This window comes from Gavia stellata, chromosome 32 (genome assembly GCF_030936135.1).
Source record: "Gavia stellata isolate bGavSte3 chromosome 32, bGavSte3.hap2, whole genome shotgun sequence".
Taxonomy (NCBI): domain Eukaryota; kingdom Metazoa; phylum Chordata; class Aves; order Gaviiformes; family Gaviidae; genus Gavia; species Gavia stellata.
The window spans coordinates 5,758,505-5,784,011 of NC_082625.1; the positions used below are offsets into that span (position 1 = coordinate 5,758,505).

At 51.6% G+C, this 25,507-nt stretch overlaps 1 protein-coding gene across 1 annotated transcript in view; it reads right to left on the minus strand.

Annotated features, from left to right (window-relative positions):
- PIP5K1C (phosphatidylinositol-4-phosphate 5-kinase type 1 gamma) overlaps positions 1–24,193 on the minus strand; it is a 46,503-nt gene extending 22,310 nt beyond the window's left edge. Inside the window, exon 1 of the mRNA XM_059831654.1 lies at positions 24,094–24,193. Coding sequence (XP_059687637.1) covers positions 24,094–24,193 — 100 coding nt within the window. The remainder of the gene's footprint in view (positions 1–24,093) is intronic.
- Between the last annotated feature and the right edge of the window lie 1,314 nt (positions 24,194–25,507).

The following is a 25,507-nucleotide window of genomic DNA, read 5'->3' on the forward strand; positions in this document are numbered from 1 at the left end:
TATCTACACTCAAGCTGGGGTGTGGTCCCTTTCCAGGGGGAGCGGGAGACTGGAGAGCAGGAAAAGCTCCAGAGGATCCAGCCCAACATGCTGCTGCTTCAGCATCTCCCCCATTTGGCCAAGGAGGAAGTACGATGGTCTAAGCGGATAACCGCTCAACCTCCTCAAATACAAGCAGTGATGCTTCAGGGCTCATTTCAAATGGGGCCGGAGCAAGAAGTTGGGTGTAACAGGAGTGCGATGCTCTGCAGATGACAATAGCGCTAGGAGAGCACGCGATTCAGTTATATTTCAGGAAATATATTTCAGACAATGGGAAGCAAAAAAGCAACAAACCCAACAAAAACCTCTTGGCGGTCACAGAGGAGATGAAATTCTTCTCCATCAGAAGTGCTGAGGTTATCGCACCAATCGGTCTCAGCAAACTGGGGATCTCCTGGTGCAAAATGGGTCTTGTCAACGTGGCGTTTTGAACCGTCTGCGATGCAACCCCCCAGCCCAACAGCTTCGACCTGTGCTTGCAAAGCCAGAGTGGCACGGAAGATTCACTTCTTGTTCTTTTGTTTTAAATCGTGCTCTCTACTGCCCAAGTTTCACATCACGAACAGAATCACAGGACTGCAGCAAAGGTCTGAAATCCTGCTCCCTCCGTGCAAGCTGCATGGCACAATCCCATCTCAAACAGGAGGAGGGGAAGCGAGCGGAGCAGGAATCCCTCACCGGCGCAGAGCGGCTCCCCTCCATCACCCACCTGGGTCGTGCATCCCTCAGCCAAGGGGCTGTCACCTACGTGGGCAGGCACCGTGCGCGATGGGCGACGTGAACCCCCGTCACTCCCTCCAGCTCTTTGGGACTGCACCAGCACGCGGCTCGGTGGACCACCGCTCGCTCAGACTCCCCATCAGTTTTTGTGCTGAAAATGAGTTCTTTGGCCTAAGAGAACACAATTTTACGATCGCTCAACAAAAAGCCCCGCAACAGCCAGGGGAGCAGGAGATATGGCACTGAGTGAGCATTTGGCTAACGAACTTTCAGGGCATGAGCTGGAGCAGCAACTCAGGACCACAGAGGAACCCGAAGGGGCAAAGGCTGCTCCAGGTTGAACACTGGAAATCACTGGGAACACAACATGGCCAAGAGGGAGACTACGCTCTCCCTGTCACGGCCGCGACCGCTTTCCTACTGCGCTAATCTCTTTTCTGCACTTTGTCACAATTCCAGAGCAGGAGATTATCTTTAATTTTGTGATAATTACCACAAGCCGCTTTCGTTCCCAGCTTTTAAGTGTCTGCTGCTGTACACATACCAAATGTGGAATCAACACCAACCGCCTGCGCAAAGGAAAAGTACCAGAGGCGAGGAACTGCGGATCTCCAGGAGAAATGATGCTTCAGGTGGACAAGAGCATCACCAGCAAAACCTCCTTCCTCAACCCCCCTGCAAAAAAAACCCAGCTTTATAAAATCAACTTGTCTAGGCAGAAAATGAAAAAATCTTCCACTGGCTACTCAGCGCGCGGCACTCGGCTGCGCTCATCTCAAACAAGCTGACAGATGGCCTTGCGAAAACTGATTTCACTCCACCTTCAGGGGTTATACAGCCACGAGAGACAGTACTCGGGTTTGCGGGGAGCAGGAGTTCTGCTGTGGGAAGTTTCAACACTTAACAAGCTAATTGAAATGATTCTTATCGGATTTGGTGCAGCTTAGCGAGGGTGTATTCAGAAACATGACGAGCGGCTCTGGGAGGGGAACCCCGGGATGAAACCCCAGCTTTCTGCTCTGCCTCCAGCTCGTGCCTGGGTTTTGTAGTGTGTTTCATGCACGCTTGACCTGCTGCCTTCAGTTCCTCTTCTCATCCGCACATGGCTTTTTGAGTCAACCCTATCCCAACGCCTGAGCTCCTCCGGAGCCTCTGAAATGAATGCCTTGCTTGTAGGGTTCAGCAATTCTTATCTCTGATTTATCATCTATTTTTTTCCATATGCCTCTATTCACAACCACAACCGCCTTGTCCATCCCCGTCACGATGATGACACCCCGCAGGACAGGGATGAATTTACTCCCAGAAACCCTTTGCACATTTATTGTCCGACATAGAAAAGGACTCTCAAGTTTTAGCTCTACCGCACCAAAGGAGCGCAAACCTACACAAGATGAGATAACCCATTTCTCCTCTTATGCAATATATTGCGTCAATAAATTGGTGTTCAGACCTTTTTAAGCCCCTCACCCCCATTTACATATGCTTGACCACTTGCTCCCAGTGAGCCAAGGACAACACGGGTGGGCAGGAGGGCTCCTGCTCACGAAGGAAACCCTCATCGTTATCAGGTTCGTTGGCCTCATCGGTGCATCTGACCTCACAAACTGGTGCGGGGTTGGATCAGAGCAGCTCCCTCGGCTTCTCCAGCCCACAGCCTCTCTAGATGCTGTCATCAGGGAAATGCAAGTGATATCAGAAGCTATGAAGTTAAAAAAAAAATCATGAAATCTTTGGGCTTAAAAGCAAACTTCATGAAAACCAGAAAATATTGACCTTGCTGTCCACAACTTAGAATGAGTTTAACTTAAAAACATGGGTTTCAAGTTTCATTTATGTGCAGAGAATAAATTTTTTTTTTTTCTTGATTAGATTTTAAAAGTCACTCGGATCTCTCAAAACCAGCTAAGGCAAGTGGACCAGCAAAACCCCTTCATTATGAACCTGGAAAGAGCCATGAGAGCCTTCTATCCACTGAAAAGGAATTTCTTAAGACAGTTTACAGACATCCAGCAGAAGCCTCGTTTAAGACCCAGTAAAGAAGCCTTTATAAGACAGATGTATACACATACATATATATATTTATAAATTATAAGTATTTGATACTTTATGATGCTCTAGAGAAGTCAAACCAAATTTCAATAACTGGTACGTTTATCTGAACTCCTTTCTCCAGAGATGGTGCTGCATCTTTAATAAAAGCTTCACTTTAATAAAGCGTTTACCAGGAGCTATACAATGTGACTGCAACTAAAAATATGTTAGAATATAAACACCACGTAAGCTTTTCAGCTGGAGGCTGTACCAACATGACCCCTCCAAAAATGCAACGCACTGGAGACTTGCAATTTGCCACCCTCTCTCAATCGGGGCGGTAGCAATTGCAATCAAACACGGCTAGTTTTCAAAGTACAGCTCTCCAAAAGCACTGGGCTATATTTAGAGATATATTTATATTTATAAATATATTTATATTTGTTGTTGTTGATTTTTTTTTTTTTGTTCTTTGTTTTAAACTATTGAGCTGACAGCAGCCTTTGCAAAATTGACATTTAATACTAACCCAGAGTAATCGTGTGGAAAGCTGTGAAATTCTGACAAGTCGCACCCACCAAAGGAGGTCTGGATCTAATTTTACACTTATTTGATTGAGAACAAGACAACGTGACACACCTGAGCAACCCATGTAGACGATAAGAGGAGGTGAAGACTGCAACCAGGATGCTACCATTTATTGTTCGATCGGACGACTCTAAATGCAGCCCCGTCTGGTCAATGCATCATGTGCACAAGCGTTAAGAAACGGAGTGCTAAGGCACGAGCTGCGCAAGTTAAAGGCTATACTCACATAGCAGATGCGTTGCAGTCGAAATACAGAGAGAAAGGCTGGAAATGAAACGCATCCATCAAAAGAGACAGCTGTTACTTCCCATAAGGGACTGATGATAAAAAAGAAATTAAAATTAAGGGGGGCAATTCAGAGAAGATGCCAGAAAACACATCTCAGCTGAGAAGCAGCATCTGAACCAGCGCAGGCAGCCAGCCCGGGGCTTCCCGAGGAGCCGGCGCGAGCGCCAGGCCATATCAAAACGGAAAGGCAGAAAGCAACCTCCGAATTTCTTCTCGCACGCGAAACGTGCGGTTCAGCTCCCAGCACGCAGGCTGGGCAGCCCAGGGCAGTCGGGAGAGAGCGGGAGACGCAACAGGGAGCAGAAGCTGGACTCTCTGCAACCTCCTGGAGAAGGCATCCAGGATAATCTACTTCCGATCATTAAACACATTTTCCTCCGATAAAACAACACAATTTGATTAGGATGAAAAGCATCAATAAGTCACAATACTAAATAAAAAGTTTGAGGTTTTCTCCCCCTTAAATGCGGCATCTCTCAGCAGAAAAAGCTGTAGCCAACTGCTCTGCACCCAGGGCAGACAGCTGCTTCCGCCCCTGGAGCGCTTATAGAAATAATAGGGAAATAAAGCCATCCGAGAGAAATTCTGCTTGCTATATAGAATCTACATATAGCTTTGATATCAAAATGTATCAGTTTTTCCATGGAGCACTTGCTGACTGAACGAACGATTTTTGGGATCGTCTACACAAAACTCACGCTGGTTGAACACAAACAGCCTAAAGGGCTACAAAGATGATTAGGGGACAGGAACGTCTTTCGTATGAGGACAGGCTGAGGGACTTGGGTCTTTTTGGTCTGGAGAAGAGAAGACTGAGGAGGGATCTTATTAATGCTTATAAATACTTCAGGGGTGGGTGCCAGGAGGATGGGGCCAGTCTTTTTTCAGTGGTGCCCAGTGACAGGACGAGAGGTAACGGGCACAAACTTGGTCCTAGGAAGTTCCATCTAAACATGAGGAGGAACTTCTTTCCTTTGAGGGTGGCAGAGCATTGGAACAGGCTGCCCAGAGAGGTTGTGGAGTCTCCTTCTCTGGAGATATTCAAAACTCACCTGGACACATTCCTGTGCAATCTGCTCTGGGTGAACCTGCTCTGGTGGGGGGGTTGGACGAGATGATCTCCAGAGGTCCCTTCCAACCCCTGTCACCCTGTGATTCTGTAAAGTCTCTCTCTCCACCGGTCAGCCCCATCCAGCCGGCTACCCAGCTGAGGCTTGCTCCATCCCCGGCTCGCTCCATCCCCGGCTCGCTCCATCCCCACGGGCAAGCCCAGCAAGGGGGAGGAGACACCCTGCTCCCACACACCTGCGGCACAGGTAGCTCCACATTCCTCAGGACAGTTTAGTCCCCATCCAAAGTCCAGCAGTTATTTGCAGACAGATAGAAATGCTGGCAGCACTGGGCAGTATTCAAACTGGGCTACCAGGAGCAGCCAGAGATAAAGTAATCCCATTTAATTCCACCTTGGCCGCCCTGCTCTCCTCCCCGTCCTCGGCTCCCGCTCGCTGCCCACACCAGCTCTGTGCCTCATTTTGCCGTTTCAGGCACGCAGGAACCACCTCCACTTTGTGGAGAGAAGATGACATTTGCAAACCATGATCTGCTGCACCAACTTTATGTGCTGTGCTCTTTTCCCATGCCCTTTGTCTTGTTTATTTGAGCATAAACTCGTTAGGGAAAGGAACAGCATGCCTTGTACAAATTAAGGGAAAGAGCTTAATGTACTGGCTAGGTAGGACGGGGCCTCGGGGCACTGCTGCGATACCTACTCCATAGCAGTGACACAGCTCGCTCCCTCCTTCCCACCCCAGGCAGTTTCCATCTACCAGCTCTTCAATTAACCCGGGACAGCTCTTCAATTAACCCGGGATGGGCGGGCGGCAGAAGCCCCCCAGCCTGCCCCGAGCCCCACGCCCAGTCCGGCCCCCGCCACCCCCTCCAGGTTTCTGCTTGAGGGTTTTGAACCCCAAAGCCCAGAATCGCTCCCGCTGCTCCCCTGCCAGCGCTCCCCCAGGGATGAAGCAATTTCAGCCCCGTATTACCCAGCCCAGCTAGGGCCACGCAAAGCGTCCAGCTCACGGAGCATCACCACTGCAAGGGGCTGCCGCAAAGCGATGATCCTGCACTAAAGGCACCTACCAGCCTATTTTATTTTTGGTTTTATGCAGAAACTCTTTCTGCCTCAGAAATAAATCTGTTTATCCCAGCTCAGGAGGCAGGGCAGAAGCTGAAGATGCAGGCGGGGAGTTAACGCTGCAGGTGCGGGACCGCATCCTGGGTGCAGCCCTCCTCGGGGAGCCAGGACATACCATGCTAAAACGTTTCCTTGACAACTCACCAGAAAAGCGCTTACAGCACGGAAGCCCAATTACAGTGGGGAACGAGCAGGACAAGACCAGGGAAATGAAATTTAAAAAGAACTGATTTGTTTTCTTGTCTTGGATCAGCTGCCTGTAGAAAAAAGGACAATTTCGGAGAGCCTAGCCCGAACCATGTGACACAGCTGATAAAAAAGCAAAACAAAAATCTCATCAAGAGGAGCACACAATAGCTGACACCCAGTAGCGGAAAAGACTGCAGCCGTTCGGCTCCACGTTCAACTCTGTAATTATGCAATCCAGCGGGATGTTCAGGCGAACATCTGCTAGACGGGAAAGGTGCAGTCTTATCTGGACACAGTGTTCCTGCTCCCTTCCGCGGTTACAGGAGGTTTGCGGAGTGGAACAACACACGCTCCCCGGCACGTCCAGAGCGGCCAAGCGCTCTCCACGCTGCCCACATGGGCAGCGGAGGCAGAAGGGTGAGATGCTCCCAAGGTCGGGGACACTGGCAGTGGCGTTCGGGACGCCAGCCTCTTCCTAGCCTCTGGCTTCTTCCTTTATTACAACCTACAAGTCCAAATCTGTCTACCAGAGTTCACAGCAAAGCTTGATTAGGATTAATTAGAGACAGCAAACATCGCGCAGCAGGAAGTGGAACCTCACCAGGACAGAGCCAGCTCTCCACACCTGGGACGACATCCAGGCACAGCGGCACCACATGAAAACCACGACGCCAATTTAAAGCGAGGCCATAAAAGGCTGAAGGACTTTGAAGTCACATTCCTCACAATCATCCAGAAGAACTAGAGCAACATCCAGTTGCCCCCTTACCTTTGCTCAGGGGTAAGATAAGCTTCGCATCCCTTACTAGAGGGTCCCAACCCACTGACACTGCTCACTGGAGCATCTCCTGGCTGCTGGGAGAGCTGTAGTTCAGCAGGGAGAAGACTGAGAACCTCCTGTTGCCTTTCCAGTCTCCTTGCAAAAACATCGGGGACCTGAATGTAGCACATGACCCCAGGTAGCCCTTGGGACTCTCTCTATGCATTCAGATGGAGTTTTCAGCTGCCACAAGGCCCCAGAGAGCCGTTTCCCAGCACCAGGTCAGGGAAGCACAAGACAGCTTTGCAAAGGCTTAGTTCAGAATTCACTTCCCTCCTTTGTTTTCTGAGCATCGCTCTCTCCCTGCCTACAGGCTCCTGCCTAGAAGCGGGATTCAGCACTTTTAACTCTGTGCAGGGAAAGGATGCTCAGCTGCATCCTCAATCACACACCTCAGCACCTCCGAGAGGGATTAGCGCTGCTGGAGATTCTTCTCCACCATCCCACCTTTGCCAGCTCCCTTTGCAACTCACCGTCTCCGTGAGGATACCCGCAAGGCTGGTACCAGGCATGGGACAAAGGATCAGTGGCTGGAAAAAGCCATTTCACCGTAGCCAATCCCAAAACTTCTTAAGCGGATAAATAGCACAGGATATTGTTACTGAGCGGGCAAAACCCATTTAACTAGAGAGCAGGAGGATGCCTTTGCACATCAGCTTGGTTCTCTTTACAATACTGCTTCTCCGGGTATCCCTCCGAAGGGTCTCAACCTGTCTTGGGAGAGCACTGCCAAGTCAAAGAAATCATTCAAGCTTCTTGTAGGAACAGCATAGCAGATACAAAGAGCACCGGATTGCAGGGTGTATGAGACAGTGACAAACTATCCCCCCTGTTTTCTCTCAGCTCTTTCTCACAGAGGGTTCTGCAGCTAAACAAAACCCCTCTGATGCAGGAGGGATGGGTCAGGTGGTTTATCGCTTCCACCATTTCAAAGTGTCTTCCTATAGGTGTTACTTGACAGGGAGCTTACTCCTCTTGCTCATTCACCATCGGGAATTATTCTCAGACTAAATTACATTGAAATAGAAGAATACAACTCAAGAAAGATATCCGCCTCCCCAAATTTTCCATTTTCTGACCTTCTAAAAGATGTGTTGAAGTCCAGTTACTACAGTCACAGCAGGTAAAGGAATCTACCTGAAGTTTCACAATAACCACCTACCACAACACCAGGATATATAGAAGTTACCACAGTAAGCAGAGCTTTAAACCTGTGGGAGCTCAGCACCCCAACCAACAGCAAACTCCAAAGGGAGAACAGTTGTTTTGTCTGCAGGCCACCCTTCAAAAGTCATCTTGAAGATGCACCTGGGCTTTTAATGAGTGGGGTATTTCCTGATTTACTCCGTAGCCAAAGCTGCTCGGCTAAATCCTCTAAGATTTAATTCCGCTCTTGCTAATGTCGCTTGACAGAGATTTTCTGGGGGTGCTCAAATACTGAAGTCTTGAAAGGGGATTTCAGAATGGGGTCGCGTACAACATGCGTCACTGTAGGTAAAGTCCTTTTGCTAGGCTGCTCGCATCAGGTTGAGTAAACTCTCCTTCACGGAACACTTCAGGTTGCCACTGACAACACCGCAACATGCACACGTATGTACAGATTTGCATTGCGTCGCTGAGGACAAGGTCTGGGTGGGAGAGGAGGTGGGGGACATCTGTAGCTTCTACCTGTTTCAAAAACAAATGTCAAGGTAAAAGCATCAGGTTGAATTTCTGGGCCTGTTTTTGGAGCATGGGTTTGTGATGCAGCCCCTCAAAGAGCGCGCTCTTGACGCAATTCAGACGTTGTTTTCAAGTCAACCAGGTCCCACTAAAAACATGCCGTCAAAAAGACACGATAGGAAAAGCGGACCAGCGATAGATCATTGTTCGAGAGATCTACTTCTAAATAAACCTAAGCTTTTGCTGCCGTAACAACCAGGAATTCAAGCTCTCCAGCTGCCCGCATGTCTCATCTGAGCTCGTTAGGCACCAAGCTATCAGAGATTTCTTGGCCTCATTCAAAATTAAGTACCCCGACTCACATGTGGCAGAAGGCCAGCTCTGGCTGGCGCTTTGCTACTTCCCATCAGTGCGTCCTCTGCCCTCGTCACAGCGCCCTGCCACCCGCGCTGCCCGCGCCCTCTTCCCGCACGGGCAACGCGGATTTCGCACAACCCATCCAAACCCTATGGCAAGCCACAGGGAGGGCTAGCCAGGTCTTGAGGAGCAAACTCTGCTTAATCCATCCGAGCTACCTCAAATCCTTTCCTCCAGATGGATCCTATCCCTCCCTAGACGTGCCAACACCTCCTCTCCCTGCCAGATTGAGGGGGCTGGTACCCAGGAGGGTACCCCAAGCCTCCAATCTTCCTCTCCTCCATCAGGGCTCCGTCAGCAAACGTCCCCTGCAGCAGCGGCAGCTCTAGACAGACCATGTACCTGTACTGTGAGACTGAGGAAGGACCTCTAGGGCAAAAGCTACTGCCACAGGGTGTGGGGGGCTGTAGGTTAAGAATAAATTTAAGTTATTGCTCACCATCATGTTCTTTTCCCACCAGCCTTGTTAAGGCTGCTTCTGTTCTCTGTGACTGGAGTGTTTCGGTCGGGTGCTCCTGCTCTGCTCTAACAACGGCACCTGAACAGATGGAACAAAACAAGCCACAGCAGAACAAGCTCAAAAGATGAAGTGTGCTGCCAAAAATTGTAACTCAAAGTTTCGGTAAGTAGTCTCTTCTCTCCCTGGGATCCTGGCTGTAGCACGGCAGCTAGTGACTCAGCTACCAGCTGAAAATAAGTTACCAAAAAAAAAAAGAAATTTTTAAAAAGACTTCTAGAGCTCTTAGTAGGAAATACAAAGAGGTGAGACACACATAGATGGCAGGAAGAGATAACCTGGTGCCTATGCTGGGCTACAAGGCTGTTTCAGTTGCATTACGCTGATGATCAAGGACAGCCTCCTCCAATACAGGTAACTGGCAGCTGAAGGACAGGCTCTTTCTGGCACAGATCTGCAGCTTGCTCAAAAGCTAGGTCAGTAAAGCAGCTTCTCCAGCCCAGCCTGGAGGATTTGCACTTGGAGGCTGAGCCAGGCATTTATCACTTCTATTTAACCAAGCGCAGCTACGTCCATCTATTTACTCATTTGGGAACAAGCTCTGCTCCAGACCCGGTACAGGTACGTGTCCAAACTAAAGATGCGAAAGAACAAAGAGCAAAATGCAAACGAGCACTCGGGCTCCCAAAGTTCTGCGCGGGCAGAACTGAGGCACTGCTTATCCCCAGACTCCCAAAGGCACCCCGGGTGCTGAGGACACTTCAGATTTCTGGCACTATTTTCCCAGAGGCTGCCACACACGTTCACAGCCGGTTCAGCCACACGCCTCTCTGCAAGCAGCGGCACAGTTTGGGATTCAGAAGAACACAGACCACAGTCACTGCCGCGATGTACGCCAGGCAAGTGTGGCGCTTACCCTTTGTATCCTGCACTTACACCGCTTGCACGGGATATAGGAGTGGTCAAGGTCTTTCTGAAGTGATTTTGTGGTTCCTAGAATGTGTTTGACAGCAGGCTGTTATTAGGTGAAAGAAAATAAGTTACCGTGGAGCTGAACCCCAGCCAGCTGGGTCAGCCCTTTTCCCAGCTTTCCAGAGCCCCCAGCTCTTGGGCTGTGGGTTTCAGAGCAGCCCTGCTTTAGTGAAAGACATTCAATTAAATACAGAAAGCTACAACTGAAAAACATCGGGCTGGAAAGACAAGTGACTATCTCAGGAAGAGCCCGGTCTGGCTGGCCATGCGGCTAGTACACGTGCATCGATGTAACTGTGTAAGCTCGAGGTGCAACGGGGAACAACTCCTGGTCACACAGGTCCTAAAACAGAGTCCTGAACCAAGAACAACTTAACTCGAATAAAGCCCTGAGAAGGGCTCACAACACCACAGAATCACTACAGGTGACCTGTAAGATCATCAAGTCCAACCATCACCCCAACCCCACCATGCCCATTAAACCATGTCCCGCAGTGCCACGTCCACACGGTCCTTGAACACCTCCAGTGATGGTGACCTGATGCAAAGAAAAACTGGGGATGCCCTATGAAGCATAGGGGTAGAATAAAGTAATTCAAGACAGTAGCATTGAGTCAACTTCAGTCTAGCATTTCTGAACTACATAAAAGAATCTCACAGGATCTTTAATACTGTTTGCTAAGACTTTAATAAACCCAGAAATGAAGTAGTTCCCCTGAACCATAACACTACAAGGCTGGATCAGCCAAACACACACTGCCACCGACTTGTGAAGGAGCGGGGGACAGCACAATCTCCTCCTGCGTTTGGAGAGAAACAGAAACCACAGCCATAGACGCCAACATCATATGTTCACTCTGAAAAGCATCTCCAGGACGACAACCCAGCCTCTCGCTCAGGTTTCCCCTCCCAACTCAGCTGGTAGCTGCTGGCTCTCTGTTCTATGATGGTGGCGTGCGTGGTGGGGTAGGAGGAAGAGAGACAGAAGCATGCAGTAACGCTGGCCAACAGCTACGCAAACAGCCCTCGACGGGTAATATAAGATACACAGGGCTGACACGGGCAGTCCCATGGCTTAAACTCTGCATTTCCTGGCTCCCAACCCAGTAATCTTGGAAGACCATCAGGCCAGATGGCTCAAGCCTATCGATCGGTGCCCACCAAGCAGTGGGACTCCTCCGGCCTCACCGGTGAGGCCGGGGAGATTTTAACGGGCGAGTTATTTTTACAAAGCACAGCAAAACGGAAGTTAGAAGGCTTAGAGCAGCCAGGTGCTGATGGCGTTCCATGGGAAGAGAAAAAGGCAGGTCTGATGAAGCAGAACCATCCCACGGATACCGCAATGCCACTTAAGGATGGTCCTGACCAACCTCTGAAGTTCTGGATGGGGCAATACTTCTTGCCTTCTCCTTCTTCAAAACAGATGCTCCAGTTTTGCCAGAACTTAAAGGCCAGCTATAAGGCAAAGGATGTTCGGAGACCGTTATCTTGGCAAGTCAAAGCAATCAAAAGCAGGAGCTCTAAAAGAAAACATTACGTAACAGGCAGCAGTTGCCACTTCTGCCTGTAATATATTCCTTTTCCCTTTAGATGAGCAGCTGCCATTCAAGCACATCTTATCCCTCCCTCCTGCAGGCATTGGATGAAGTTGTTTTTCACCCCACCTCACAGGAAAACTTGTATTTGAATTTCATTTCTTCAGACATTCTAAAAACCCACCTCGATTGCCCTAGGTTACAGCTTGCTCTTCATGCTGGTCACTTCCAGCCTTCTTGTGCTCCTAGTTTTCAGTTTAGGAAAAAAGATTCAAAATAAAACCAATCTTTGTGTTTTAAAACCTGAGAGCTAGGGAAGCCACAGCATCTCTCCGAGATTGATTACAAACCTTAAATCTCATACCTTGTGGAAGCTCCTGCATTGCCATCCTATCAATGCAAACCCACAGCTTGCATGTATTAATTGAAGTTCCTCCCAAATTACCACGTTCTTCATGGCTGACAGAGTCCTGACAAGCAGTCTACTACCAGTATCTCATCTCGAGAAGGTCTTTAATTTAATACCAGGCTATATTGGCCAGCTCTGCATCTGGTATACAACGGGCAACCCAGTTTATTATACCAAAGTGAAACAGGTAAGGCAATTGCTGTCTTTAGCTGACATGTAACTGCCTTGTCTGACAAAGTACAGAGTCTTTTTGCTTCATTTTAAAGAAAGACCCACGTTTATCAGGACTTGGAGGCTCTCTGCAAGGGAGCTGCAGCGAAGATTGCAATTATACACCGGAAATGCATGGGGCCGGTCCGTGAAGAAGCCGCAGAAGCAATTAGCAGTTTCAGGATGTTCACTCCTTCAGTTTCTCATTTTCTTTAATAAGCATTTTCTGGCATTACCAGTCTAGAAACCTCTTTCTCAAAAGAGCGTCCTAGATAGTTAATCCACCAGTGACTCCTACTTAATACCAGAATGAAAACAAACATCCAACCCTCTGAGACTAAGGTGGAGAAAGACTATGTCATCATTTCTCTTCCATCAAAATTAATTTAAGCCTGAAGAGATGCCAGTTTGAGAAGTAACCTGGAATTAAAGAAAAAAAAACAAAAAACAAACAGTATGCATACCAAAAGCTACAAAATGCAGCACAATACACACCCCCTAGAAAAACTTAATTATCTTGTAACATAAGTTAGCATTATAGGAAAAAAAAAAGAAGTAAATTAAGCAAAGGCAATTGTTAGCCTTCCAGATTGCAGTTCTGATCACTGAACAAACAGTCCTTACCAACACAAAAATTATCCTATAACATGCTATTTAAACTCACAAATAATCACCACCTGTTAGGCCAAACTGAAAAAAACTTTGCCTTATTTCTGGATTCCACCTAGGCAAGTGTTTGCCCTGTAACTGAAGAGCACGTCATTTGATGTTGACAAGTACAGCTTCAAGATGGTATAATTTTCTGCTGTCTTTGTTCCAGCTTTGAAGTTAGGGACTATTTTACATCTCTATAGTTTGCATTTCTGCCAGCAAATTCTATGCAGTTTTGTACGCTGCCCCCATCAACAGGCATCCAGACAGATGGCGAGAGCAGCACCGAATACATAGAGAAAGGAAAACTGTCATTTTAAAGACGACACCCATTCAAAAGTGACATTTAAAGATAAGACGAGCGGTTTCGGGTATTACATCTGCCCTCTCGGCAGCGCGTAGGACTTCTGATCACATTACCCCTTCCTCTTGGCGTGGGGACGCACACACTGCAGAACCGGCTGCGCGGACAGAAACTGAGAAATCAAAAAATTGGAGAGAGAACCAAGTTTCACATCAGCATCTAAATGGAGTGACTGACTGCATGAAGTGCCATCAGGCACACATTCAGGCAAGGAGCACGCAGCCAGATGATGATTTTAGCCAGCTGCCTCCCTTTGAAAAATGCAGTAATGGACAATTTTGCCTTGAAAAATCCACAAAATTCGGTCCATCAGATGTGCAGAGAGACTATAGAAAGAAAACTACTGCAGCATCTTTGTCATCGGCTGCTGCATCCTGCCCACGCTAGAGACTTTGGTAATATTTTGCTTGCACTACTGTCCAGGTCACGGAAAGCGCCAACCACGACAAGCGAGCATTAAGACATGGGCAAATTTTCCCTGTCTTTTTAGAGCGCTTAGCAAAGTACCATCGCGTCTGCCTTGTGTTAGTCTTCCCTCTCCACACATTAACTAGCACGGCAAACGCCGTCAGTGTTGCAAAGTCAGCATGAACGTCAGTTCCCAGCTCTACGCTTAGAAGAGAGCCGGGCATCCTGCAGGAGCAAACCAGGCCACCCGACCGGTGGCAATGGGAGACTCCAGCTAATCGCCTTCATTTTACTTTGTAAAATAGCAACTCGTGTTTCTAGGCCTTATGCCAAGCCTGAAGGTTTTTCTTCAATCCCTCAGATCTTCAGGACCTCAAGTAAAACCAACGGACATCAGAGATGACACTTAGCCAAAGTTGGGCCACCAGCTTCTGGGTGGCCAGAAGCTGACCCGCTTCGGACGAAGCGGTAACAAAACCGAGCAGAATCCAAGAGCAGAAAATCAGCCGTGTCTCATCTCAGCTGTTTTAATCCCAAGATCTTATCGACTGTATCGACACAGCAAGCGAGCGGTACATACTGCCGTCGGTGTTTCCATTGCTGATGTGGACGTTGATAAGATTGTCTGTTTTAAGGTACGGCAGCCTGCCGTGAGCCTTGCAGTACTTTGGAGATGCATCTTGAGCTTTGGGAAGATTTCACAAAACCTCTTAAAACTTGCCAATTACATAAAAATATTTCTCAAGTGCTCCAAACCCTATGTAAGCTGTATCAACGCGCCAACCAAAATTGCTCTCAACACTCAAGTTGCTCAAATTGGTGCAAAGTGGCCTTAATTACCTGAGCTCGTACAGCCCTGAATGAAAAATGAAAAATCTATATGCAGCCCTTCTGAACCACACTCTAATCACTGGCGGGCTGAAAGGACTATCACTGGAAAAGTGTTTATACAGGTATTCACACACTAACTGAAGCAGTACTGCAACTGCACTGCTGCCCAATTTCAACTGGAGAAAAGCCACGTAAATATCCAAGAGCTTGGGAGGATGCTGTTAACTTGCCCTTTAATACAAAAATCAGTTCCACCCACCAATCAGGAATTCCACCCTAAGAAATAACTGGGAACACCCTGAAGACATTCATTTTGTGCACAGAAACACCACCATTGTGCTCTACTGTTGGAGAGAGTTTTTTTCTTTTTGGTAGGTAATAAACTAGTAGAAAAGCCTGCAGAGATCACAAAACGCTCCAAAGGGAGAAAGCAGCAAAGCGAAGGTTGTCCCACCTCACTGTCATCCTGCAGCGCACGTGGCTGGGACTCTTTCCCATCCCGCAGGAAGGAGAGGAGGGAGAGCAGATTAAGATGACCTACATTACTCCTGCTTTAAATATAAGGTAGCATTGCTTGTATTCTACCTACCTCATTCCTCCCCATCCTTCCTGCTCCACGTGGGGTTGAGCAAGACACTGCTCCGGTGGCACACACGCAGGTGGAGCGCATCCAGCCAAGGAGGCAGAAAGTAAGTTTGTGCATCAAGCTTGAACTCACAAGAGACTGACTTTGCAAATGATACTCTTCTAATGGAGATTACACATTTTTCATGTCAGTCCTCAACTCCATCAGGTTGTGCTTCACTGGTCTCAGTGGCAGCCTCAGCCACTGGAGATCTGGACCTTAACTGTCTTGGGGTGACAATATAAAGCAGCAACTGAGAATGGCAAACTCCAAGGAGAAGAACAGAAAAGTATAACTGGCAATTTAAACAACATCTTGCCAGGCAGCAAATGAAAGGGCAAAATAATCGTGACTAATTCTACTCTTGCAGAATCATAACATGGTCACCAGCATGGTCTGACACCTTCAAGACACTCATTTTGAAGGGCAGCATCCCAATGTGTCCAGAGTTTGAGTTACATGAAGGACAGGCTTCCAACACCAGCTCTGCCAAACGACTGCATGAACTCAGCTACCCGGTCTCAAAAGCAGCAAATCTCTTTGCCTCCTACGGAAAAAACATGAAACAGCTGTGGAATTACTCTGAATTACTAAATTCACTGAAAGAGTAGGGACCCAGCTGGCTCCCAGCCCAGCACTCCCCTTCCTCTGCTGATGAGCTGTCTCTCCTCCGGGAGCTCAGTGCTGGTTGAGGTTGAAGCGCTCCCAGATCTCCTGGAGAAGAAATTAGGAGGCGTCTACCATGGTAGAGGAACACAAAGAATTTGAAGGGTCAGTAGTTTGACAGAGCTTCATCAGAGAAAGCATCACCAAGTTGAACTGAAGAGTTATTAACTACTCTAGTTCTGTGTTTTGAGGGTCCATGTAGCTAATTTTGCAAGAGCCATCAAGCCCCACGCAAGAGCATCGCTCAGCAACAGCTACTGCAGGCACCAACGGGACCACCATAAATCCAGAATGCAGAAGCACTAAAGTGGCAGCTGGAGCACAAGGCAGAAGCTGAATTAACAATCATTCCCCTGCATGGCTGAGAGAGATTTAATGTTATGCAGTAAAGTGAAAAGCAGCGTTTGAGCTACTTGGAGTTTGACCAGTACCAAGCTCCCCACCAGCCCACGTCACTAACAGTACCATCCCAACAGCACACTGCTACGTTTTAATGACTGCAAACAAGGCAAAGCTGCCCTCATCTTATAATCCGTTAATTCCTCCAAGTTCAGGAGATTGAGCTATTTCACACAGAACAAAGACACGATCTTCTGGCATGTGGTGTTCCCATGCTCAGCTAATCTCCAGGCCCTTTCAGAAGCGGCAGCGTTATCTGCCCAGGTCGGTCTTGTGACAAACCCTGGCCCGTGACCCGGTTTCCTTTGCCGGATCAATGAGCGCCTTGTGCAGCAGGAGCAGCTATAGGTGTGCTACCGGAACGTGGGCCCTTCCTTTCCAAACACGACTCACACAACAGGCAGGTCTGCAGCGGTGTAATCGCCAGAGAAGCAAACAGCTGGTTTCCAACTTCTCTTTTCTCCCAGGAAGTCCTTTGCACCCTCTCCAATAGCAATTTCTGCTAAGAGAACATGCAGATTCTGCTAATTACAGAGGAGATGAGAACTGTGCCCCCTCGATGAGTCTGCAAAGCGTTTTACACTCCTCGTGCTGAATACAAACCGTACAGGCAGTGATTGGCCATTGTGAGGTTCGTGTTCTGCAACTCCAGATCTAATGGCTGCAAAGCCGTGCAATTATCCAGAGGGACAACTCTAGTAACAGTCATTTGCCAGAGATGCAACTGTAAAGAATATGCAATCGCCACACTATAAAATAATGCTGCTATTCTTCAAATATCAATTATTCCAGCCTGTTTCTGTGTTACAGTAAATATTTAAGAGAACCCTTCACATTACTCACTGACTCTCTAGTTGTAGGCATTTGTATTTTTTAAACAGAATTAGGGAAGAGTGATGGTTTTGCGGCATTCAAAGAAAGCTGGACGAGAAGCAAAGGGGCTAACTCACACGGTGAAAGATTTGCAGCCTCTCCCCAGAGCTGCGAGATGATGAAACAAGTTGTGGTTAGCAGTGACCAGCGGCATCGGATGGGCCGTGAAACATGGGGGCAACCAAACACATTGAAGCCTCCAGATTTCCTCACTGCCGCAGCGCGTACTCTGACTCAGCCTGGGTTATTCACCGCAAGCCAGTGCAAAAACCCACACGTAAGCTGGGGAAGCCACAAGAACACATGATGGAAGACGACACTTAATTAGGGGTTGACACCATCTTCTGCTTAAATATGTGGGTGAGAAGAGACAAAGTGACAGAAAAGCCGCTCCGATCACTTTTAGCTTTTTAATTACAGAAAATGTTTCCCAGAAAGTCCTGAGGTTAACTCAGCTACTGGCAACACTGAAAAACTCAAACAAACAAGTGCCAGGCTGCTTAGGAACAGAGGATTTCTAAGACCTACCTAAAGAAGGAAACACCCCAACATTACCTTATTATCAGTGGCTATTTAGGGTTGCTTGGAGAGGCCAGGCTTCTCTTCCAGGGACTCAGTCTGCTACTTATCCGGAGAGGAGGTGGAGAGCCTGGGAAAGCCAGCAGATGCTTTTCCTTCTGGCACACAGCTCCCCAGGCAGGTCGGTGAGCAACGCCAGGCTGCTCTGCCGAGAAGGTCAGTGCTGATAAGGATCAAGACAAAACTCACTTCACACAGGCCCCCAGTTTGGGTTTTTTTACGTAACCCTCTTTCTTGCGCTTTTGTTGTTTCATTTCAGCCTTAAACTGCCTTTTGTTTCCAGTCCCGCGCAGCGCCTTGATTTGCCTTTCTGCTGCGCTCCTGTCGTTTCATTGCTGTGAGTGCATTCATGCAGCGGAACGGATGGGCAGCCCCGGGCAGGCAGGGGCTCAGCACGGCACACGTTTCCATTACAGCATTCTTCCTGCTCGAGGAAAAGGCAAGTGGCTGCACTTGTTCGTTGGACGAACACGGAGCGGTGCACCATCAGCAGGCAGCAAACACAGAGAGGGTGCTTGTGCCAGAAGTTCTGCTTTGCCAAAGACTTCTAGAAAATGACAATATTTTGCTCCTTTGAGTGTCTGCACCAGCCACAGATGGATTTAGAAATGGCGAAATACCACACAGACGTATTGGTCTGATAGTAGCTACTTACTGGGAGCCCACACCAAACAATTAGGGCTTTGCACCTGTATAATGCTTTAAAAATAGCTTCTGCCTGGCCCCACAGATGTGATCACAGACATCCAGTCCGACGTGACTAAGAAATTCCGTTCTTGGGCGCATTCACAATGCAATCCATCTTGCAGGTCTGGAAGGCAACAGCTCGGGAGAGTGACACTGCCAACTGAGTTATTAAACAAATTAAGTTTAAAGGGAACTATCAGAAATTTTGATTAGAGACCTGAAAAGACTTGATGGGAAACAAAAAAACCCCACCTAGGCCACCTTCTACTGTTTTGCTGCTATTTATGAGTTCAAACACACACAGAAAAGGAGATGCCGAGGCCTCTGCTTTAAACTTTCCAGGGTTTAGAGAGCATGCCTCAAAACCGGCAGCCTGCTCCGATACCCACTGCTCCTGCCAGCTCCCTTGGCACCGCAGGCTCCGGGGGAGATCAAGGAGGGCGCACCCATGGGATCAGACCATCTGGGGAGGGCAGGACCTGCTTTTGCTCCTGCTTTCCTGCAGTCAGGCTGCGAGGGAGAGCATCTCCCACGAGCGACACGACCAGCAGCTCTGTCCCCGCGCTGCTGGTGGGAGTGGAGCGAGCAAACCAGCCTGCTGAAGGTCACTCCCAACTAAAGACAGCCAAACCCTCCGTGCACTGGGAGCTGGAAAACATTTCCCCCTCCAACTCCGCTTCTGACATTCCCTGGTGCGGTGCAAAAGGTGCAACGTTTTCTGACTGGCGAGTTGCAAGTTAATTATACCCATGTAATGTCTGCAGTTCCCATACGCACAACTGGGACCTGATCTCTTGCTGGTAAGGTCCCAGAGAGCATGCGGATACTGCATCCATGTGGGGAGCGAGGCACCTGCCAGGCCTCTAGATTCAGCCTGGTCTACAGGAATATGCTTGGCAGCCTGAAAAGATGGACAGGGATAATCAAATGTGACAAAGATGTAAGCAGCATGCGATGAGAAGGGCTCTCCGAGCCTTTGTCAGGGTATCGCACAGCCGTGGCAGACCTATTTCTGGACTTGACTGGCTGCGATTGAAAGATGTATTCAAGAAGAAAGCGAGCACCAGAATTCCTGCTGCTGCTTTTCAGGCTGCAACCACCTTATATGGGAAAAATCATATTTAATAAGATTGTGCATCTGGCGAGAGCCCATAATGGTCATGTCAGTGAATCACTTCAATAATCGTTCCCAAATTATGCACTGCTCATACTAAATCCACTCAGGTCATTCCCTGAGGAGCCCTTCTGGAGAGGCCCAGCGAGCTTCCCAAGTGGGACACGGCGGCGGCAGCTTTGCCAGCCGCAGATCCAGCAGTAGCATAACGGGCTATTATATACAGGTCAATGCCAAATGCTAGTTAATGAAAATTAGATTAATCATCCTTCTTCCCAGTTCTCGGGGATTCGTTCTCCAGCCTGTCCTGACACCGATGTAGATGGGCTCAGCATCCTTCGTGGCAGTGCCCAGATCTCCCTGCCGTATAAATACTGCCCTTCGCAGCTCCCAGGCCCCATAATCCCAGCTTCCCTATTTGTTTCCAGACGATTCACATCTTAAAGGACAACTAATTTGCCAGAGCATCCTGAATTCTATTTTCATTGCCTTCCTCCTTCCCTGCAGCTGAGCTCTGACTTATTGACTGTGAAGTAACTGCAGGGTCTTTAAAAGTTCAAGGCGCAGGGTGTTTTCCTGTCTGTTTTTGCCTAGCTGACTCCCTCTGTCATCATCTTCGCTAGCACTATTTCACGGGAAAGAGGCATGTGACATCCAACTAAGCTGTGAACCATAATCATGCTGGGGATGATGTTTACATTTGATTTTTCCTCAAGCTGATAAGCTCTCTCCAATTTCCCTCTCCATCACGTTGGTATGGACTGAACCGCTTGTGCCCCACGGGGTGGAATTCTTCTCTTATCTCTAATCTGCTCACTGACAAAATTGCTTCTAGCAACCCTTCAAAAGTCACTTCAAAGTTATCATTTCAAAGAGGGAAGAGCTGCAATACTGTTCTTCGTCTGTTGCAATCAACACTCTCCCAGTGCTTTTTGCAGATGGCCTTACAGGTGCCGCCAGCATCCAGCACACTCAGCACCACTGGCTGGGGCCGGGATCTCCACTTTGCTATCTCCAGCTCTGGGTACAGCGAGACAACTGTTGAACAAGAACATAAATACTTGTTAAATCATTGCAGCTCCCTAAAGCAGAGGAATTCAACCCTGAAGAACATGTTGGAGGCTTCTGCCCAGGCTCTAAGCCATAAATGATGGGCAGACTGCAACCCGTGAATCCAGGAGACCTGAGAAACAGAAATAAGTTGGACGTCAACTCTACTTCCCCATCGGACTGAGGATTTCAACCTTTGCAACGAGATGGTACAAAACTGATAGCAAAGCTGGTCTCCACCGACAGCTCTCCAATAACTTGAGCCCCCTTGGATAAAAGGGGGTTTCTAGACCCTCTGTCTCCAGGCTGCACCCAGGTAGGGGGATGGTGATGTGCCCTCTCCTCAACCCAACCGTTTCTGGGGTCAGGGCACCCCAGCCTGAATGATGCCGGTGCTCACCCGACACCCTGCACACACACAGCGCCTCCGCACATCGCCTCCGCTCCTGCCGACAGCTCCACTCTCTGCACCAAAACCGGCGAACAGTCCCTTACGCTCCCTGCAGCCCTTTCCCAGGGCAAGGGGTTGCGGATTCAGGGAAAAGGCACAGCAGCCATTTACACCCCATCAGATTTTGAAACTCCCTTTTCAACCACAGTGGTTACAAAACTTTTAAAAACCTCAAAGCCGGGTTCTCAGAAAGGGATGAATTGGGCCTGTGTGCTCATGTATAAGCCCAGCTGCTGGCACTAAATGAGATTTTCTCCCTCAAAGCATAATATGAGACTTCCAAAAGCTCCCTTCAGAAGACTCCCCAGGCCTTAAGTCAACCTACTGTCAAGGTTTCCCTGACTTTCACCCCTCTCCTCCATCCAGTTTTACTCCTGTACCAGACTAACTGGCTCCCCTCTTGCTATTTGCTGAGCACTTGGGGAAGGTCTTTGCTGACCTGACACAAGGTCTGGATTAACCCCGCCACATTCATTTAGTAAAAGCGCAGCACACAGCCACCCTCGTTTTCTGGCAAAGAGCCGGGGAGCAGATTTCGGCTACGCTGGTAATCCTTCATCAACAGCACGAGCATTAAGGTGAGCGGCACAAAGCACCTGTATAGGTGGGTCATGAGCACTACACCACCTCCATCGCTGCTCCAAATAGCAACGAAGGCATCAGCGCTGCGTGCGCTAAATTGCGTTTGTCGCCATCAGCTTTGAAACGGTCAACAAAACAGGACGGCATTCAGCACAAACCCCCTCTGCTCCCGGGCACATCGCTCTGGCGTATAGTATTCCCATCTGCTGCAACAAGGACCACAGAGCACATCGACACGCTCTCTCAGCCAGCAGTCCTGACCCGAGACTTGCAGCACAGCCCACCCCGCGTGCGGGTGTAGCCGTCCCTTCACGCTCAACCCACCGAGAGCCACCTCCAGTCCCCCCAAGTTTCTTCTCTTCCAGCAAATACTCATTAGCCGTCGTGCACATTGTCCCCAGCCCTCCCGGGAGTTCCAGTTGCGAGCGCGGCTGAGGCCGAGTGACACAATTTGGACGCTACCCAAGTGAGGAGTAAGGAACTTGACTCGAAAAATCAAGGCATCAGTGAGGTTACTGGCTCCGTTTTATCTTCTTTACGATCAGGGTAAGGTAAGACAGCCTACAGGTTCATAAATTGAGATTTACTTGCAGAAGGAAGAAAAACACACACTCCTTGCTTAAAGCCCTCCTGAGCAACAGTCTCCGCAGACACCTCGTTTCGTCCCGAGCAACAACCCTCTACCCTCCCCAAAACCCAGAAAGGTGACAGAGAAATCAGAAGATTAAACAACATATTAATTGTTCATCAGCAGGAGGTTCTCTCTTTTGCTCCCTCAGCGTCACAAGCTGGAAGTCCACCAGCCACACCACGCTGTGCCGGGAGCCTGTTCCCGAAAAAGAGGTCCGAGCGGTGGGTGGGGAATGTGGCGAGCAGCCTCGGGAAAGGCAAGCTGCACACAGCCAGCCCCTCCATTTTCCTTGCAGCACTGAGGAACTGAAGCAGGAAGGCCGGAGGACAGCTTGCCACTTGCCTAAATCTCAGCACCTTACCAAAAATTACATGTTACATCCAGCCCCCTGATGCGGCAGATGACACCTCTGAAATAATCACAGCTTCCGCTGTAATTTGTTGGTTTTTAGACGATGTAACGATTCTCGTTTAAAGGCCTGAAGACAAGGAGATTGCTGTCATAACACAACCAAAACCCGTCTACCTCGCAGTGGGCTCTGAATGAACTTCAGGCTCAGACAGGCGCTCGGGAGCTTCGCGTCAGGCCCGCAAAGGAACTTGTCAGCCCAACGACAGAGCGGGGCTGTACGCTCACGCGCAGAACCGAAGCTAGCAATTTTGAGGTTGTTAACCAACTAGAAATCGTTCGGCGGTGGCGGCGGAGGCAGGTGCGCTTGCTGAGCCCCACGTACCTGGTCCTGCCAACTGAGGAACCCAAAATCTGCTGTTAGCGGCCTTCTCAGGCTGGGGGTCGCTCCCCACCTCTTGAAAATGGCTGAGGTGGATCCCGGCGCGGCAGCAAGGCCGAGGGGCCGCCCGGGCCCCGCAGCAGCTCCCCAAAGCACGGCAGGACCCCCCCTCCACACCCGCCCGCCACGGCGGGGAAGGGCGAGGCCCGAGGCCCATCCCCGGGCCGGAGAGCGGGGAGCACGGCCCGGGGTCCCCTCACCAACCGGGCGGCTGCCCCAGCGCGGGGGGGGGGGGGCCCGCTCCCGCGGGTGCCAGGGTGCCGCAGCGCCCGCCGCAGCCCCCCCGGCCCGCTCGGGGAGAAGCCCCGCAGCCCGGTTGGCCTTGGCCCTGCACGTTGCTGCGGGGGTCGCAGCTGCCCCTCCCCAGCAAGCACCGGCCCGGGACCGCCCGGGGCGGGCGGGGGGCAGGAGACAAGGGGCAGCCCCCCCCCCCCCCCCCCCCCCCGGCCTCCCCCCGCGGCGCCCGGGGGGTCCCGGGCCAAGGGGCTGCCCCGGGGGGGCGGAACCATTCTGGGTCGCCGGGGTGGGGGGAGCAGCCGTTGGACGGGACCACGCGGTGCCCCGGGGGTGGCACACTGCGGGGAGGGGGGGGACGGACACTGGGCTGAACCACTCCGAGCCCCCCCCCCGGGGGACACAAGGCACAATGCGGGGGGCCCGGCTGGGAGGTACCACTCAGACACCCCCCTGGGGGGGTGCAGCTGGGCCAAACCACTCCGGGCCCGAGGGGGCACGGGGACAGCCGCTCCGGGGGGCCCGGCGGGGAGCGGCCCCTCGGGGCACGGCGACACGCGGGGGCACACGCCAGGGAACCCGGCCGAGGGTGCCGGCCGCCCGGTGCTCGCAGCCCGTTACCTCCTGCCGCGTCCAGTCCCCCCACGCCGGCCTCCGGGGTGATGGCACCGGCACCCTCCACGGCCGAGCCTTCCGCCTCCTCGGGCACCTCCAGCTCCATGGCCGCCGCGAAGGCCGCGGGCAGGGCAGGCCCGGGGCAGGACAGGCCCGCGCCCGCCGCCACCGCGCTCCTCCCGGACCCGGCCGCCGCCGCTGAGGAGACTGGGAACGGCGGGGACCATAGAGCGCGGGAGGCGCCGCGGCTAGACACGCCCCAGCCGCGGGGCGGAAGGGGCCGGAAGCAGCGCCCTCCCCTTCCGCCGGAATTAATCGCGACGCGGGGGCTGGCTGTCGCGATAGGGCGCGGGCTGTGGGGCCGGGGCCGCTCCCGGCTGGCAGAGAGAAAGGCCCCCCCGTCCTCTCTGGCGGCGGGAAGCACCACAGAGCCGCGGCGCTCCCGCGTGCGGCGGGGGGAGGGGGGGGCGGTCTGCCGGTCGCCATGGCAGCGGGGGCGGGGCTCCGGCGGCGCGGGGAGGGGCCGGCCCGGTGCCCCGGTGCGGGCGTGTGTGTGGGTCCGGCCTGCCCCGGAACCCCGGGCCCCATCGCCCCCGGCGCGGCCCTGTGCCGGGCCCCGGTGCGGCGGAGGCCCCGGGCCCCCCCGCCCCGGCCCCCGCGGGACCGGGCCCCTCCCAGTGCCGGCTGCCTCCTCCCCCTCGGCGGATTCCCCCCGGGAGTCGCGAAAGCCGCCGGGCCGGGCCTGCCCCGTCGCCGGGCACCGGGCGCGCTCCCTCCGCCAGGCCCCGGGGCCGGGCCACCCCGACCCCGCTGAGCGCCACCGCCGCCTCTCCTCACCCCGGGCCCGGGCCCGGCTCCTCCCGGCCCCGCGGCGAGCGCGGCCCCTGGCGCCCCCTAGTGGCACGGCGGCGCCCGGCCCGGGTCAGCCCCGGGGCGCGGGTCAGCCCGGGCCGGCCCCGCCGGTTCTCCCGGGCTGGTCCCTTCGCGCCAGCCTGTCCCGGCCCCGGGGGGCAAACGTGCCACGGGCGGGGGCAGCCGCAGCCGGGAAACCAGCTCGGCATTAGCGCTCAGCCCTCGGCGCAGCCGGGGAAGGTGCCGGCGTCCCTGATGAGGCTGCTGGGCCGCGTCCCTCTCCCCCCGCCCGAGGTGCTCCCAACCGCCTCCCTGCGCGGGAGGGCAGCCGGTGGCCCCAGAGCGGCTGGGGAGGCCGCAGCCAGGCCCGAGGAGCGGCGGCCGCCTGGACGGGAGCTGCTCCCTCCTCCCCTCAGGGCTGGAGAGGGGCTTCGGCGAGAAGGAGCCGCTTGATGCCGATCTGACAACCGGTGGGGAAAGCGGCGGCTCCATGTCTCCGGCTCCGGGGTGGCGGCTGGTGGCCGGGGGGTTCAGGAGGAACTGGTCCCCCCATGATGTCCCGCCGCAG